The sequence below is a fragment of the Oratosquilla oratoria genome, chromosome 12 (genome assembly GCF_046742065.1).
Source record: "Oratosquilla oratoria isolate Oo_2021 chromosome 12, ASM4674206v1, whole genome shotgun sequence".
In the NCBI taxonomy this organism is placed as follows: Eukaryota; Metazoa; Arthropoda; class Malacostraca; order Stomatopoda; family Squillidae; genus Oratosquilla; species Oratosquilla oratoria.
This window is the reverse complement of record NC_134788.1, coordinates 34,441,142-34,454,869: the sequence shown is the minus strand read 5'-3', so window position 1 is coordinate 34,454,869 and position 13,728 is coordinate 34,441,142. Positions and strand designations below refer to the sequence as shown.

General features: G+C 43.4%; 1 protein-coding gene across 3 annotated transcripts in view; it reads left to right on the top strand.

Moving 5' to 3' along the window:
* CycE (cyclin E) overlaps nt 1–12,901 on the top strand; it is a 20,475-nt gene extending 7,574 nt beyond the window's left edge. For 2 of the 3 annotated variants that reach the window (XM_076195065.1, XM_076195066.1), the window contains exons 3-11: nt 434–542; nt 4,677–4,783; nt 4,891–5,092; nt 5,515–5,626; nt 6,032–6,162; nt 7,019–7,201; nt 7,642–7,920; nt 9,062–9,131; nt 9,395–12,901. In XM_076195065.1, the coding sequence (XP_076051180.1) occupies nt 434–542; nt 4,677–4,783; nt 4,891–5,092; nt 5,515–5,626; nt 6,032–6,162; nt 7,019–7,201; nt 7,642–7,920; nt 9,062–9,131; nt 9,395–9,771 (1,570 nt within the window). In that variant the 3' untranslated portion in view covers nt 9,772–12,901. The remainder of the gene's footprint in view (nt 1–433; nt 543–4,676; nt 4,784–4,890; nt 5,093–5,514; nt 5,627–6,031; nt 6,163–7,018; nt 7,202–7,641; nt 7,921–9,061; nt 9,132–9,394) is intronic. The other variant, XM_076195067.1, reaches the window with a different exon arrangement.
* Nucleotides 12,902–13,728: the final 827 nt, after the last annotated feature.

Sequence of the window (13,728 nt, the reverse complement as noted above, 5' to 3'; positions counted from 1 at the left end):
TTACTGTGTATGTGTATATGCATACACAGTGTGTATACACAGATTTCTTGGTGATCCACAACCTGTCTGGCAGTAACGTGGTGTGAGTGGGTACAGGAGGGTGTTGGTGTCTTGATGATATATATGTTTTTTTATTTTTATTTTATTTTTATTATTATTCATTTTTATTTATTTTTATTTATTTATTATTATTATTATTATTTTTATTTTATTTTTTGTACACAAGTTACCCCCAGATTCTGTTAACTGGTTTTATCACATTTTCTATATTATATTACTCAGAGTAAAAGAGAACGAGTAATACGGCAGCCATGACTTTACGTCTTATAGTACGAGTAGTGTGATGCATTGTACATATGGTAGTCAATGCTGCACGAGAGAATTTGAGCCGTACTTAAGTGGTTTAATAAGTCTTGGTTTCTGTGTTCCGAAGGACGAAGCCAGCCATTCTTAGGGCAAGGAAGAGGAAGGGCTCCGAGAATGAAGACGACCAGAGGATGATCAAGCAGGCAAGGCAGGATCCCCCGGATACAACCATGCAGGTACGGCGCAAATTGGGCGGAAATAACTCCCCACCTCTATCTCTCTCTCTCTCTCTCTCTCTCTTTTGCTGTCTCCTCTCATGCTCTCTCTCTATCTCTCTCTTGATCTTTCTTCTGTCTCTCCTTTCTCTTTCTACCTCTCACTCATGTTCTGTCTTTCTCTCTCTCTCACTCTCTCTTCCCCTCTCTCTCCCTCTCCTCTCTCTTTCTATCTCGCACTCATGCTGTCTCCTCTCTCTCTCTCTCTCCTTTCTCTTTCTATCACTCATGCTTTGTCTCTCTCTCTCTATCACTCATGCTTTGTCTCTCTCTCTCTCTATCACTCATGCTTTGTCTCTCTCTCCTCTGCCTCTCCTTTCTCTTTCTATCTCACTCATGCTGTCTCTCCTTTCTCTTTCTATCCCTCTCTCTCTCTCTCTCTCTCGTGCTGTCTCCCTTTCTCTCTCCTCTCTCCTGCTTTCTCCTTTCTCTCCTCCCTTATTCCTATCTCTCTCCTTTCTGTTTTTTTTTTTTTTTTTTCTTTTCTTTTCCTCCTCCAGCTGTGCAGACCATTTTGACTCAAAGGTTGCTGTTCCTTCACTGACCGGGGGTTCTCAGAGACAAGTTTATTTCTTGCCGTTTCCTCCCAGATGTTGAAGTCTGTTAAATCTAAAAAAAATCTAATAAAAGACATAACGGACTTCAACAACTGGTTGATTGTAGAGGAGCATTTGCACAAATAAAAGTAGGAGATGAAAGAGTTTACTTTAACCATCAGTTAACATCCATTGTACCAGCTCCTAATCCCAAGGCTGTAGAAAGACTGGGCCGTTGTTCGCTTGCATAAGTGTGTGTATGCACATATACACATGCATAATACATAAACATTCACACAACATACACAAGTACACATGCATAATACATAAACATTCACACAACATACACAAGTACACACACACAACACAGAGTGATAGATATATGGAACAAATTGGAAAAAAAATTGTGTGCAAGCACCATACAAGAATTTAAGAACAACCTTGATCTTGCAAGATACAAAAACCAATCACCACAAGCATAGCTCCCCTTCCCGTAGAATACAACTAGATAAAAATACACACATTTATGGGACCCAACGAGCATTGCTCCCTTCCTGTATTCTACAGTTACATAAATACACACACACACACACTACATGGGTGAGATAATGAAAATATAGATATATCCAAGACAGGAACCTGTTGTGACTTTTATGAAGTGAAGTATGTAAACAAGGTCAAGAATGCATACATACACTTGCATACAATACAAACTTTCACACAAAGAAGAGAGAGGAGACTTGACAACTATTTATAGAATCATGAAAGGCATAGAAATGATTGATAGAGAGGATCTGATAAAATGGGATAGTAGAGATACAGGACACGGAAATAAAATAAAAAAAGACATATAGAAGCGACTTGAAAAAAGACAGCTTTCCCCACAGGATAATAGACATTTGGAGCAAGTTAGATGAAAAGCGATACCCAACTTTAAAAACAGGCTAGATAGAACGAGATATGAAGACGGGACACCAGGAGCAGAGCTCCCCTTCCCGTAAAATACAACTAGGTAAATACACACACACACATATTTACACACATACATACATGCATATTCCTACAACATGAACAATCACACAACACACACATTCATACAAATACACAGACACGTGCTACATGGGTGAGACAAATGAAAATAAAGACAACCTGATATACCCAAGATATGAACATGCTGTGGCCTTCGTAAAGTCAAGGTTGAGAATATGAAGAGGAGTGACCAAACGGACTTGCAGCCTTGCAGATGACGTGCATGGAGAAAAATTAAGTTAGGAACCTACCATCACTGAAAGAAAGAAAAAAAAAACACTCAATCATGGGAACAAACTACTTACATATACCAAAGGCTTTTCCCCCCCCCCCTTACAAGGGAGGTAGACAAAAAACAAAAGCATAAAATCCACTCCCCATTCCATCCCCTACATTCTCCACTCCCCTTCACCCTCTTATCTTGGCTCCTCCTGGATGATGGGTCATCCCTGCATCTCGCCCACTGCCCTGGGTCAGAAGCAGTGCCACAAGACACACCACATCCACAGCAAGACTGCTTCATTGATAAAAAAAGAAAAGATAATAATAATGCAGGCCTTACTGTGCATGTGCTGTGTCTTGCTACATTGCTTCTGACCCAGGGCAGTGGGAGAGATGCACAGATATCCTGTCATCCAGGAGGAGCCAAGATAAGAGAGTGGATGGGAGTGGAGTATATTGGGAAAGGAATAGGTAGGAGTGGATTTTATGCCTTTGTATTTTTGGCTACCTCCCTTGTAAGGGGGGAAAAAGCCTTTGGTATATGTATGTACAGCTCAGTCTAAAACCATAAATATGTATAAAATAAAGTATGACAGTTGGACACAGCACATCCACAGCAAGGCCGCTTCATTAAATCGACGACCCCCCCCATGGATAAAAGGAAAAGATGGGGCCAACACTGCTTCTGATCCAGTGCAGTGGACAAGGTGCAGGGATGACCCATCATCCAGGAGGTGCTAAGATAAGAGGGAGGGTGGAGGGGTGTGGAGTGTATTCAGAGATGGAATAGGTGGGAATGAATTTATCCCTTTTCCTTTTTGGCTACCTCCCTTGTAAGGGGGAAAAAGCCTTGGTATATGTATGTACAGTATTGTATGATAGTTGGAGAAATACGAGATCACATAAGCTGTATTTATTTCCTGTACAATTATGTAAATGCATGAGTGGATATGCACACACACACACACACACACAGCTTTCCACACAGAGTGGTGGATGTCTGGAACAAATTGGACGAAGTAATGGTGTGTGCAAAATCCATGTATGAATTTAGGAGGAACCTAGATACTGTAAGATACCAAGACAGGACACCATGAGGGTAGCTCCCTTTCCTGTTAGATACAACTAGGTAAACACACACATGCACACACACACACACACACACTCTGGAACAAAGAAGAGAATACAGAAGTATGAAAGGGATGGAAGTCCTTGATAGAGATGACTTATTAAAGTGGGAATAGAAGAAAAACCAGAGGACACAAAAAGAAACTTAAAAAGGATATTTACAGAAGAAATCTGAAAAAGAATAGCTTCCCACACAGAGTGATAGATATCTGGAGCAAACTGAATGAAGAAACAGTGAGTGCAAAAACTGTACAAGAATTTAAGATCAAACTGGATGCTGAAAGATACAAAAGCGGGTCACTATGGGCATAGCTCTCTTCCTGTAAAATAGAAGTAGGTAAATACACAAAAGCTTGATAAAACTAGGATTGTCCCAGTAAGAAGAATGACTAGAAAGAGGTAATATGATGGATATCTTCAGAGTGGAGAAAGGAATGGAAGATGTTCATGAGTCTTAGTATTGAATGATAGAACATCAAGGGGCAATAAATAAAAAGCAATTACACTTAAAACATATTAGGAAATATAGCTTCCTCCAATACAGGTGAATGCAAAGCAAAATATGAGAAGACAAGTTTTTCATGAACAGCTCCAAGCCCTTGCATTACAATTAGGTAAACGTGCAAACATATACCAAAGGATTTTTCCCCCTTGCAAGGGAGGTAGCCAAAAACCAAAGGCATAAAATCCACTCCCACCCATTCCATCCCCTACATACTCCACTCCTATTCACTCCCCCTCCCTCCCATCTTGGCTCCTCCTGGGTGACGGGTCATCCCTGCATCTCACCCGCTGCCCTGGGTCAGAAGCAGTGTCGCTAGACACAGCAAGGCCACTTCATTCAATCGGCCATCACCCCTGTCCCCTTGTGTAGAAAAAAGAGAAAACCCTTTGGGCTGCGTCACATTATTTTTTCACATGTACTCCCCATCCCCCACTCACTTCCTTCAGTAAACAATGGTAATATGCTTTAGTGGTGTGGTCAATACATAACCACACACAATTCTAGTGGTAGAATTAGCCCAAATTGTATATTATTGTGTCACTGTTAATTCAATAAACTGATTATTATTTTATTTATTTTTACACATGCGCACACACACACACACACACACACTAGCTTTAAGATAGGTCTGACCATACAAAGCTCTCATGTCCTTTGCCTCGTGTTTCCCTTCAGCACCTTCAGCAGCCCCTAGGTGACGTAACACACTCCCTCAATTTGGAACGAGACCGAGCAGGCAGCAGCACGACAGATTCGACGCAACAGCCGGAGACGTGGAGCAGGTAGGCTTGTTGTCTGTTTACGTATTACTACATGGGAAACTGCGATCTTCTTGCATTTTACATTCATGGTTCCTTAGCCTGGTTAAAGATAATCCCATCTGTATTAGGTTTCGTGGGCTGACATGTCTGCCCACGCCGCAACCGAGCCGCAGCCAACCGCTACCACACTTGCGCTGGGCAGAGCCAAGCGAGGTTTGGGACCTGATGTGCCGGAAAGACCGAATGTATCCTCGCAATCCGGACTATTTGACCCGACACCCGGCATTACAAGCACGGATGCGTGCCATCCTCCTGGACTGGTTGACCGAGGTGGGTGGGCGATTCAGCTCTCTTCTCTCTCCTCCCGACTCTGCAACTGAAGAATGTGAATGTTCTTGAGTGTACTGTGTGCGTGTGTAGACGAAATGTGTAACCCATTTCCAGAGGTGGGCAGTTCAATTCGAAAGTCCGATCATCTGATTAATGTGGTTTGCATTTTTGAATTGGATAATCAAATTGGACTGCTGAAAAGTTAAAGTGATTTGCAATTAATCCTTTTTTTTTTTTTTTTTTCCTTCCTTCCTTCCTTCTCTCTTCCTCTCACTAAATGGACTTCAGTTTTTTTAATCGTGCCCACCTGATCTTGATGGGAACATGAGGAAGAGAAGACTGGAGGTATGCAAGAGAACGATTAATTTGTAGTATTGTGAGATAATTGACGATTGACACCTCTCTCTTCCATCCTCCTCCAGGTTTGCGAGGTGTACAAGCTGCATCGGGAGACCTACTATCTCTCGGTTGATTTCATAGACCGATACCTGGCAGCTTGCGAAAATGTACCCAAGCAACAGCTTCAGTTGATAGGTGAGTTCCGTAGCATCTTTTGTAGCAGCTTTGTGCTGGATGGGGCTACTACTACGTCTCTCCTGTTGGCAAGGCTTCCTGAGTGTAGTTTGTAGATACTGGTGATGCTGTATTATTATTATTATTATTATTATATATATATATATATATATTTTTTTTTTTTTTTTTTTTGCTTCAAACAAGCACCAAGTGTTATTATTACAGTATTTATTTCTTTTTTATTTATTATTATTATTATTATTATTATTTTTCAAACAAGCATTGCACCGAGTGTTATTATTATAGTATTTTTCTTTCTTTATTTATTTATTTATTTTATGTTTTCCTAAATGTCACCTTCATGCAATGCCCCAGCCAAAGAATAAACAATTAAAGACGGGTAAAATTATCTTTTAACGTCAACAGGTATCACATGCTTATTTATTGCCGCCAAGATAGAAGAAATCTACCCGCCCAAGCTCTCCGACTTTGCCTTCGTCACTGACAGCGCATGCACCGAGCACGAGATACTGGAGAAGGAGCTTGTTATCCTTAAGGTATTTGGTTGTCGGTCATTAGTTTGCCATTAACAATTTGTTTCACTTTCTGTTTACTAATACTTGATGTGAGGGAGGAAGGGGGGTGGATGGGAGTGGAGTATGTGGTGGAATGAGTGGGAATGGATTTTATACTCGCTCTATTTTCATTTATTTTATTATTATTTATTAATATTATTATTATTATTATTATTTTTTTTTTTTCTCCTCCCCACCTACATACATATACCAAAGTCTTTTTTCCCCCTTACACGGGAAGTAGCCAAAAAACAAAGGCATAAAATCCAATTCCATCCATTCCATCCCCAACATACTCCACTCCCCTTACACCCTCTTATGCAAATTACAAACATGAAAGTGAAAATAATTTACAATAGATAATAAAAGTTAAATTTATTTATGAATAATAAAAATAAATGACAGGCATTAGAGCATATTGCTTGGGTCTATCTAAATGAATCTTAAAACTTCGACCTGAACTACATTGCACGGCGTTGTTAGAACAGACCTTAAATCAGTGTTTCTCAACCTTTTCATCCTTGCATAACCTTTAAAATAAATTGCATTTCTCAAGGAACCCCTGTGCAAAAAAAAAAAAAAAAAAAACATTCTCATTTTATTTTCATCATAATATTAGCTTAGAGAGGACAATGTCGATATCATTATCACAATAACCTTTTGCAGAACCCTGGTTGAGAAACACTGCGTTAAATGATTACTTTTGTCATGTGCTTACGTGAATTACGATGTCTATATTACATAATTACAATAACTTTTTGCGGAACCCCGGTTGAGACATGCTGCCTTAGATGATTACTTTTGTTGTGTGCTTATGTGAATTACGTTCTTTTTGCAGTGTCTGAACTGGGATCTGTCGCCCATCACATCCAACAGCTGGCTCAACACCTATTTGCAATTGATGCAGACCATGAAAGAGGAAGAGAAGGAGGAAGGCGGGGAGGACGTTCGGAAAGATGGCCATGACGACGGCGGTCAGGGCTTTGTTCTCCCCAAGTACTCAGGTTCTACATTTGTGCAGGTACGCATCTTGGGAGAAACATTTCTCCCGTTCTTTTCCATTTCTGCTTGAGGGGACGGGGAGGGGCGGGTTTTCCTACGTAGGCGTCATGAGGGGTGTGGAGTGTTTTCAGGGATGGAATGGGTGGGAGTGATTTTATGCCTTTTCCTTTTTGGCTACCTCCCTTGTAAGGGGGAAAAAGCCTTTGGTATATGTATGTATGTATGCAAGAGAGTACTGTGGGTCAGGGAAGTGGTAGAAGACCGTTAGGGGAGCTGAGTGAGCCGAGCACATAGAAAAGAGAACCATCAAAATAAGCGTGTCACTGTTTGGGCGAAAACTTTGGGGGGGAGAATTGGAGCACATACTCTCCCATCCAAATGCCCATGTGTCATCCCTTCCTAGACACCGTGTCGATCTCAGCTTTCGAGTAACCAGACTGTTTACGACACGACTTCCAGATTGCACGGCTCTTGGATCTCTGCACACTGGACATCTCGAGTTTACACTTCACTTCGAGCCAGGTGGCCGCCGCGGCTCTCTGCTACTTGACGAATCCACGGGTGGCCTGCCGGGTCTCCGGGTACTCGTGGGAGGCGCTGCAGGAGTGCTGCGACTGGATGGCGGCCTTTGCCGTGACGACCCAGGCCCTGGGGCAGGCACAGGTCAAGTCGTTTAGTCACGTGCCTCAGGATGACCTTCATAATATTCAGACGCATTCAGTCGACCTAGATATTCTGGTGAGTGCAGTTTATATTTATAAAAATTATAAATGGAAAAAGTCCCTTTGGTACATGTATATAGTCAGACCTCATGAACACAGCTGTTACGTTCCGTAGCTGTCATGTGGGATGAAATTCGTTTTGGACGATTAATGTAGTACAGGGGAAAATATAGGTTCCCAAACTATTACAAATAGTGCTGTCGCAAATCATTGTCATGTTCGGGAAATGCTGGGATATCTTGACTATTCGTATATATGTGACATTTCGTACACACTGTTGTGTTAGGTAAGGTCTGATAGTATGTGTACGGTTGCTAATATTGTTTTGTTATTGCTTGATTCACATTATTAGTTATGTCAATTTATTATTATTTACTATTTACCTGCTTGTTTATCATGTAATTTACCTATGCATTTATTTATTTTATAGGCCAGGCTAGATAGAGTGAGAAATGAGGAGGCGAGAAGAACAGGGGTGGAAAGGGAGTTGGGAGATAGGGTTGATGAAAGAATATTATGATGGTTTGGACACATGGAAAGAACGAGCGAAGAAAGACTAGTAAAGGAGGTGTGGAGGGAGTGAACATGAGGGGACGTCCTAGGATGAGATGGATGGATGGGGTGAAGGGGGCTTTGGGGAAGAGGGGAATGTCTGTTGAGGAAGGACGGGAGAGGACAGAAGACGGGTGAATGGAGAATGGTTGTATATTGAAGATGTTGTGATAGCATTAGGTGGAATGGGTGGGTTGATGGGGGGTGAGGTAGTATGTGTGAGCAAAATTTGACGCAGCCCGAAAGGATTTCTCCCCATCCTCTCATTTTATGCAATGGGGGGACGGAGAGGGGGGGTCGCCGATTTAATTAATGAAGCGGCCTTGCTGTGGATATGCTGTGCCTTGCGACACTGCTTCTGACCCAGGGCAGTGGACAGGGTGCAGGGAGGACCCGTCATCTAGGTGGTGCTAAGATGGGAGGGAGGGTGGAGTGTTTTCAGGGATGGAATGGGTGGGAATGATTTTATGCCTTTTCCTTTTTGGCTACCTCCCTAGTAAGGGGGAAAAAAGCCTTGGTATATGTATGTATGTATGTATTATTATTTTTTTATTCATTTATTTTATTTATTTTTTTTATTCATTTATTTATTTATTTTTCCACAGCTGTGTCTTGCGACGCTGCTTCTGACCCAGGGCAGTGGACAAGGTGCAGGGATGACCCGTCATCCAGGAGGTGCTAAGATGAGAGGGAGGGTGGAGGGGTGTGGAGTGTATTGAGGGATGGAATGGGTGGGAATGATTTTATGCCTTTTCCTTTTTGGCTACCTCCCTTGTAAGGGGGAAAAAGCCTTGGTATATGTATATGTTTTTTTTTTTTTTTCATACGACCTAGTTATGGACGAAAAGGTCTCCTGTCGGCACGCTCCTTTGTATTCCAAGAATAGTCTGCCGCCCATATTTGACTTGGCACTCAAGTTTCTCTCTTTCTCTTTGCAGAGCACCGCTCAACAGAGGCTGAATCAAATGTGGTCGCCGAGCTCACGACTGAGCCCCACGGCCTCCGCCCTGGCCTCCCAGGGCGTCCTCACCCCTCCCAAGACAAACGAAATGCCCCGGTGCTGCGTCCTCCCGCAGCAGCCCAGCCAGTCACAGTCACAGTCACAGCAATCGTCTCCCTCTCCGTGAGGCGGCGGTTGCCTGTACTGCGTATTGTGCCGTCGGTCCTAACTTATTTTTATGTCTCGATAGATGATTCTATAATATATGGACTTCGAGAAGGAGTGGGAGAGTCACCCGCTCCTTTCTCCCCCACATATCATTCTGTCTGTAAAGGAGTTAGAAATTATTTTTATCGTGGAACGAGAGTGGTATAATAAGGTTTGTGTGGTGTACATAAACCGGTGATGAGAGGCATCACAGATGGTAGTTTCGTAGTTTTGTTCGTATAGGAATGAAGGGAAAGTGGGGAAGGGCGCAAGTGGGATTCCGTCTCAAATTTGGCTGTACAACTTTGATTTTGTTTGCAAGGAAGAGTTTGTTTGTGAATGGGAGGGGCATTTATAAGAAAAATCCGCACGGCCAACACAAGACGTTGTCTGAAAGACAAGACCCGTGGGTGTGCCGTGCCGTGGGGTCGAGGGCAGGGTGTGGGGGAAGTATTGAATCTAGTCGTCACATCGTGTGTAGGAGGGGAGTTATAGTTTCGTAGGACATTTTATTACTGCTGCTTTTGTTGTTGTGCAATGGATTCTAATTATTACGATCAGGAGAGGCCCGGCAGTGTAACGCGAGGAACCCGCAATCAGTTTGGTCGCTCGTGGGTGAAGTAGGAGGTTGTTTGTGCCTCCCCATCTGCATTAGTACTGGGCATTTTGAGGAGAAGGCGGCTTGGCCTTGGATCTCCTTCAGTTCTGCTCCGAACAAACACCTCGTCTCACAAGAACCCCGTGGCTAGTTCGTAGTTTTTAAGAACGTGGGTTGCCGTTGCCTCGAAACGTTCGTAAAGGATGAGGAAGTTTTTTTGGTGTCGTTCGTTCTCCCTGTGGATGATTCATGCTCCGGGGAGACGGATTTTGGGTCGACACCCGTAGAGGAACCGCCCATAAGTGTGGACTAGTACGACCGTTTCGGTTGGTGTTGCTAGTGTCGGACAGATGACATCTGTTGCTTAGGGGCGAATGGTCGTGGGTTCGGAACTTTGGGTCTTCCAATCAAGTACCTTGATCTTCCGTTGAGGTCATTACGATCTGTGCATTAGGCAGGAAGAATCCAAATATTGTGATCACCTCTTTTGCTAGAGAATTTATAGACTTTGTCAGATTTGTTTTTATTTTGAGAAGCAGAGGATCTATATTTATATCCCTTTTGATACATAGCCATACTACACTAGCCTGGGTCGCATACTGACGGGGGTGCTCGATCGGCCACTACCTCCCCCAAAATGGTAGTGGAAGTCTTTTGTGAGGCGTAAAGGAAACTAGTAGTTAACGACTTTGTCGTCCCGGATCGTCAAAGTTGCGATTCTCCAGTGATCCCCTCGGTGAGGAGTGCTGCTCTCGGCCGAGTGAAACAATCTGGCGGAGGCCAGAATAATTGCTAAGGTAAGGAAGAAAACAAAGGCGGCTGAGCGCAACCAGATAGTGTTGACGGCAGAGGCCTGTCCGTTGGGGGCGGGTGCCCTGCTGGGGAATTTGATTTCTGTCCACCCGTCCTTGAAAGTTGGCCGCTCTCTCAACTTGCTAACATCTGTAAAGGGCGTCGTTGATCTGTGGTCAGCGTGTGCATGCACGAGGAATCTCCTGTCGTTCTGTGTGGGCGAGCTAGGAATGTTAGTGCACTGCCACCCTATTGGCATTAATTTTGGGCATTTTGAGAATTTGGTTTGTATCTTCTGCATGAACAGCCTGTTGTATAAGAGCAAGGAAATCTAATATACAAAGTGGATTTTTTTTTCTCTCCTGAATCCCCTTATAGATAGGGAAAGGGCCTCACAGTGTGTGTATACTTTTTTTAAGTCTTTCCTCGGAGTTTAAATAATAAATATTGCCTTTTGTTTCACTGACTGCAAACCCACATTATGTGGCAGTGGCCTTCCGACCCTCCTGTGATGATCTGGGAAGAAACTTCTCTGTACAGGGACGGAAGCTGTTGTTGGCTGACCGTGTGTGAAAATATGTATGAAATATGGTTTAAATTGATTAAAAGATATCTTGGGTTCAATACGGAGACTGTCATGCACCGTCTTGTGGATGTGAGGAGCTACGGAGAGAAATTTCCGTATTTTGAATTTGCAGCGTATTAGAGGAGACCCAATGCTCGTATTGGGGCCGTCGCTCTGAGCGTAAAGACTAGTGAAGCCCCTTTGTCAGACATCATTTAGGATATCGCCCAGAGACTCCGTCACATATGCTTGTAATCCCGGTCACGACACAAGAAACACGTCATCTTCCACTGTGTAACACGGATCGTAAAAGTTTCTTCTGTGAGCGGGACAATCCAGTGACCGACCTCAGAGCTGCGGGTGCCCCGCAAGGGAGAACTACAGATGGACTGCCCACGTTTTTCAACCCAACAAACATGATATTCCTGTCAGGAGCTTCGTCGTCTGAAATAAACGTTCCAAGAAAACACCCGAAACCTGAAGATCTTCATGTTCTGGTGTGTGTGCAATGTTCAGAACGTGTTTACGTAGCTATCTGTACGCATAAGAGTGGTGTCGTGGGTGCGTCATGCTGATTACGATGTCCTTGGGAGTGACATTTAGTTTGGTCCTCTAAGGTTCCTCCATCCAGCTGCGTAACAGGCGGGACACGTCAGAGTAGAAGAGACCGCCAAGTTTTACAAACAAAATGCCTCGTTCTCCTGCGGGAGACGCATGGGCCCTAGGAAGCTCACCGCCAACACTGGTCAAACCCCGAAGTCACTGTATCGAGGGGCCTTTATAACAAAACAGAAACGTTACATAATATGGCCTGGTGTATTGCGCTCCAGATGGTGCGAGTGCTGGCTTATCTGCAGTGGCCTTACTTTCTGAAACTTGTGATATTCAAACATTTCTACTTTTATACTTTGTAACATTTTACCCTTCAGGTATCTGGTTGCCGAGGCGACAAATAACATAATCTGATGGTGGCCAAAACAAAGGGGAAGGGTCAATGGGGTAAAGTGTTGCCGTGGAGGTGGACGGCATAGCCTGGCGGGAATCACAAAAGGGAAGGGGGCCGTCGGAATCGACCCGTACATGAACACGAAAACGTTGTGCGTGTGCACAGAAGACTGCCTTGGTGGCTTCGTGGCTTGCGTGCATGCGCCACAGGTACAGATGGGGTTTTGAGTGAGCGACGGGGGGCGAATTTGTACGAGCAAACGAGGGGATGTAGGACGCCTCTGGTTCAGGACTCCATCCATTCATTTTACATATCAGATCACTGCCAAAATAATAATAGTTTTAATAATGTTGATAATATTAATAATAATGTTAATGATAATAAAGGTGATATTAATTATAAACTGACTTTCTTATCCTTAAATGGGCCAGACCATGATTGAAGTAAACAGCAAGAGACCATAGGGCCTACACTAGGAGTAGATTGTTATGGATGCCTGGGTACATTACTGCTGGGTGTTTACATTGCACTTGTGTGATGGCACGGGTCATGGTAACAAAGTATTCTTCGCTCTCGGATGAAGAATAGACACTATTTTCTGTTGAAATGTGTAAGACAGATGAGTGGACGGGTGGTGAGATAAACACAGGGAACCGTTTAGGGATTTATTCTGACGTTTTGTCATTACAAGGACTTCTTCAGAGTACTCTGAAGAAGTCCTGGTAAGGACGAAACATCAGAATAAATCCCTAAACAGTTCCCTGTGTTTATCTCACCACCCATCCACTATTTTCTGTGTTTGTGGACACGAAGAACTCACACCAGATTTTCTTCAAGCAAATGTAATTTGCAGTTACCTTTCCAACCTAAAATGTAAATACAAACATATACCAAGGCTTTTTCCCCCTTACAAGGGAGGTAGCCAAAAAGAAAAAGGCATTAAAACCATTCCATCCCTAAATACACCCCACTCCCCTCTTATCTTGGCACCTCTTGGATGATGGGTCATCCCTGCACCTTGTCCACTGCCCTGGGTCAGAGGCAGTATCGCAAGACACAGCACATCCACAGCAAGGCCGCTTCATTAAATCGGAACACCCCCTCTCTGTCCCCCCATGCAAAAAAGGAGAAGATGGAGAGAAATCCCTTCGGGCTGCGTCAATTTTTTTTCACACATACTACCTCATCTTCCCCATTCCATCATCTATATACAAACATTCTCCA